Here is a 2,843-nt window from a genome sequence, read left to right on the forward strand (position 1 = left end):
ATTACTTCTTCAAAAAATCTTGCACGCGCGCGATGTATGGAGTCTATTTTACCACCCCACGTATATAGATAGTTCAAAAAATCTTGCACGCGCGCGATGTATGGAGTCAAAAGAAGGTGCCCTCCAAGCAGTATGTGTGGTCATTGTAGTGCAAAACGGAGGTTCCTATGTATCGTTGCGGTGATACGTTGACGAGTGGTATGCGGTGATACGTTGAGGAGTGGTATGCGGTGGAGAAAGGGTTCGCATGCACAGAAAGAAGGGCCCCCTCGTCGGGAATGAAAGGTTCTGACATTGTCATAGGACTGTTCGTGTGCAGTATTAGTCAATCGCTCTCTCCCTCTTTCACCTCATCATCGGATATAATGCTAAACAGATGAGTAGGGCGCTCGTGTATGGGTTGTTCTCACAATGCAAAATCGAGGTTCCACGTGACCTATCAATGCGGTCGATTGGGAGGGGGTGGGGCATTCACCCATAAAATGGTTCCCAAACCTAACGATCGTGTGCACTTGAAATATAGCCGACCATCAGTGTTTAGATTATTTTATCAAATGAGACAGAACAGCCGGTTATACTTGACGTATCATAAAAGTTATTTGATCAAAGACATACAAGTTCTGAAGAAATAGCATGCACAAAAAACATCAGTCTGTTTTCCCTAGCTAAATCGGAGAATGGTATCAAAACACATTCAGTTAAATACTGCAATTTGCTTGCATCGAGCTTCTGATTCAAGGAAACAAGCATTGCATGGGTACACCTTGTAGTCGACGGCGATCCTGGGCTTGTCGGCGGGGCCAGGGATGACCTTAAAGGGCCACGGCTTCATATCCTACCTAATTGAAAACTGGAATTCAGAAGCCTAAAAACCATGGGAGCAAAGCAATGTATACAGAAATTGTTAAATATGCAGATAGATTCAGTGATCTCTTCTATAATACATATGGAAGATTACTGTTTGAAAATGCTAGAATAGTTTCTGCAATTCATATGGAAAATACATATGGAAATTGAATGCATAGCTTAATTCTACAATATCCACTGTTGGCATGTTCCAATTCATTCTATAATTTTGGGGAGTGCATGGCTTAATTCTATAATATAAAAAATGTGCAGACATATTAGTACACAGTAGTGTTGCCACTGTTGGTATTTATAATCCCCTCTAGATCACAACACAATTCTGTTAAAAAATCCTAGAGAATCAATATAGTATCTGGTGAAGGAATAAAAGGCAAACAGTAGGTATGTACTAGTAATCAACTAGACTGAATTGGAATGTCTGTACATATGACTATGACTAAATCTGATACATGATCAAACAGTAGGTATGTACTAATTAACTAGATAGTGCCCGAATGTCTGTACATATGACTATTACTGAATCTGAAACTGAAACATGCTCTCTGTTCAATCTGAAACTGCAGATGCTCTCTACTAATTTCACATATGGCACACTTGACAAAAAATTCAGTAAAAACATGAGCTGCTGCACTTTGAGGCCTACTGCTACAAGCTAGTATTAATTTCTAATTTTGTACGACAACACAAGATGAGCAGAGGGAGAGGATGGACCTAAGCTGCTGCTCATGTGATGAAGCTCCTCCTCCTCCTCCTAGGCGAGGACGATGGCTGCAATTTCTCAGCTTGTTCCCTCCAAATCGCTTGTCACTGCTAGACAGGAAGGATACACATACACGTTTTAGATTATTGTTTATCTCCACACGGCTCTACTTGAGTGAGAAACAATCTATATACTCTACTCAAATCTAATGAGTGTAAACGCTAGGGCAAAATTACTCCCTCCTTAATCAGTACAAGAACAAGACAGTGTAAAGGTTTTGAGAGAAAAATACATTTATAAGAAACAAGACAGTGAACAAGAACAAGACACGGTCTATAGATTAGAAGAAGTGAGATGGGGATGAGGTGCTACCTGCTGCTGCTGCTGAACCATGGGAGGGGAGGAAGCAGAATGGTGGCCACGAGAGTGGAAGAGTAACCACACGTCGTGCACCTGCGCGCCTGCCAAATCGAATCAAAAAGAACGAACAACATCAGCCTTACAAATCAAATCAAACCGAATGAACAGAGGCGTAGAGGGGGAAGAGACCACGTTGTGCACCTGCTTGGTCTGCTGGCGCGTGGCTGCGGGAGCTGTGGCGGATCTGGACCTGCTTGAGATGGTGGGTAGGTCGGAGCTCAGGGTGGGGACACGGTGATGGTGAAGGAGAGGTCGCCGGCGGCTGTGCCTTGAAGGGGACGGCGCACCCAGATGGCAGGGGCCTAAGGATTACAGGGAGAGGGAAGCTGTAGCTGACGAGGGTGCGCCGCCGTGTGATCTTGCTATCACCAGGATGTATCTGTTCCTCTCTCAGTGTCTCCCGGTCTCTCTCGTATGTGCGGACGAGTTTTACCAGAAGCAACATCCCCGCTCGTTTTTTCACGATGTTGGTCACGAGTCTGCTTTCCCACATATTGGCTGGCGCAGTGCTGGTGCCTGGTCACGGGTACGTCCCTGATCCCATGTACTCCATGACGATGAAAAACGCTTGCCTGGGCACGACTGGCCGGCGCAGGGCTGGTACCGATGTCCATCCTGGAACCGTTCGGGAGGAAGGCGGGTGGTCCCTACTGGACTGCGGCAGCCTAGTGCCTGCGCGGTGCTGCAGTCTTGCACGCAGCGTGGTCCATCCTTCCCTATAAAAGGAAATAAGCATCAAATGACATATAACATGAAAATGCAAAAGAGGTAAGAGAAGGGAACAGATCCCCACACGAACGAGCGCTTGTGATTGCAGCCGCGCCAGCGAAACTTTATATATTTGCTTTTTCCTATA

General features: G+C 45.4%; 1 protein-coding gene across 6 annotated transcripts; it reads right to left on the bottom strand.

The window, feature by feature from the left end:
* Positions 1–555: 555 nt before the first annotated feature.
* LOC119293715 lies at positions 556–2,500 on the bottom strand. 6 transcript variants are annotated; one of them, XM_037572088.1, is made up of 4 exons: positions 2,129–2,500; positions 1,940–2,028; positions 1,579–1,677; positions 556–839 (listed from the first exon to the last, which is right to left on the bottom strand). In XM_037572088.1, exons 1-3 carry the CDS (start codon positions 2,478–2,480, stop codon positions 1,672–1,674), a joined length of 447 nt encoding a protein of 148 aa, XP_037427985.1. In that variant the 5' UTR covers positions 2,481–2,500; the 3' UTR covers positions 556–839; positions 1,579–1,671. The 6 variants fall into 6 exon arrangements, with proteins under 6 accessions (XP_037427985.1, XP_037427990.1, XP_037427989.1 ...); XM_037572093.1 differs by having other exon boundaries at positions 556–835; positions 1,579–1,674; positions 2,117–2,500; XM_037572092.1 differs by having other exon boundaries at positions 1,579–1,674; positions 2,117–2,500.
* Between the last annotated feature and the right edge of the window lie 343 nt (positions 2,501–2,843).

This window comes from Triticum dicoccoides, chromosome 4B (assembly GCF_002162155.2).
Source record: "Triticum dicoccoides isolate Atlit2015 ecotype Zavitan chromosome 4B, WEW_v2.0, whole genome shotgun sequence".
Taxonomy (NCBI): Eukaryota; Viridiplantae; Streptophyta; class Magnoliopsida; order Poales; family Poaceae; genus Triticum; species Triticum dicoccoides.

Bases quoted from the DNA above. Each gene is read 5' to 3' on its own strand.
- LOC119293715 (XM_037572091.1), bottom strand. From the start codon at position 2,480: ATGTGGGAAAGCAGACTCGTGACCAACATCGTGAAAAAACGAGCGGGG. The intron at 2,029-2,116 runs GTCTCTTCCCCC...TCGATTTGGCAG, and splicing joins CCAAGCAGGTGCACAACGTG to GCGCGCAGGTGCACGACGTG.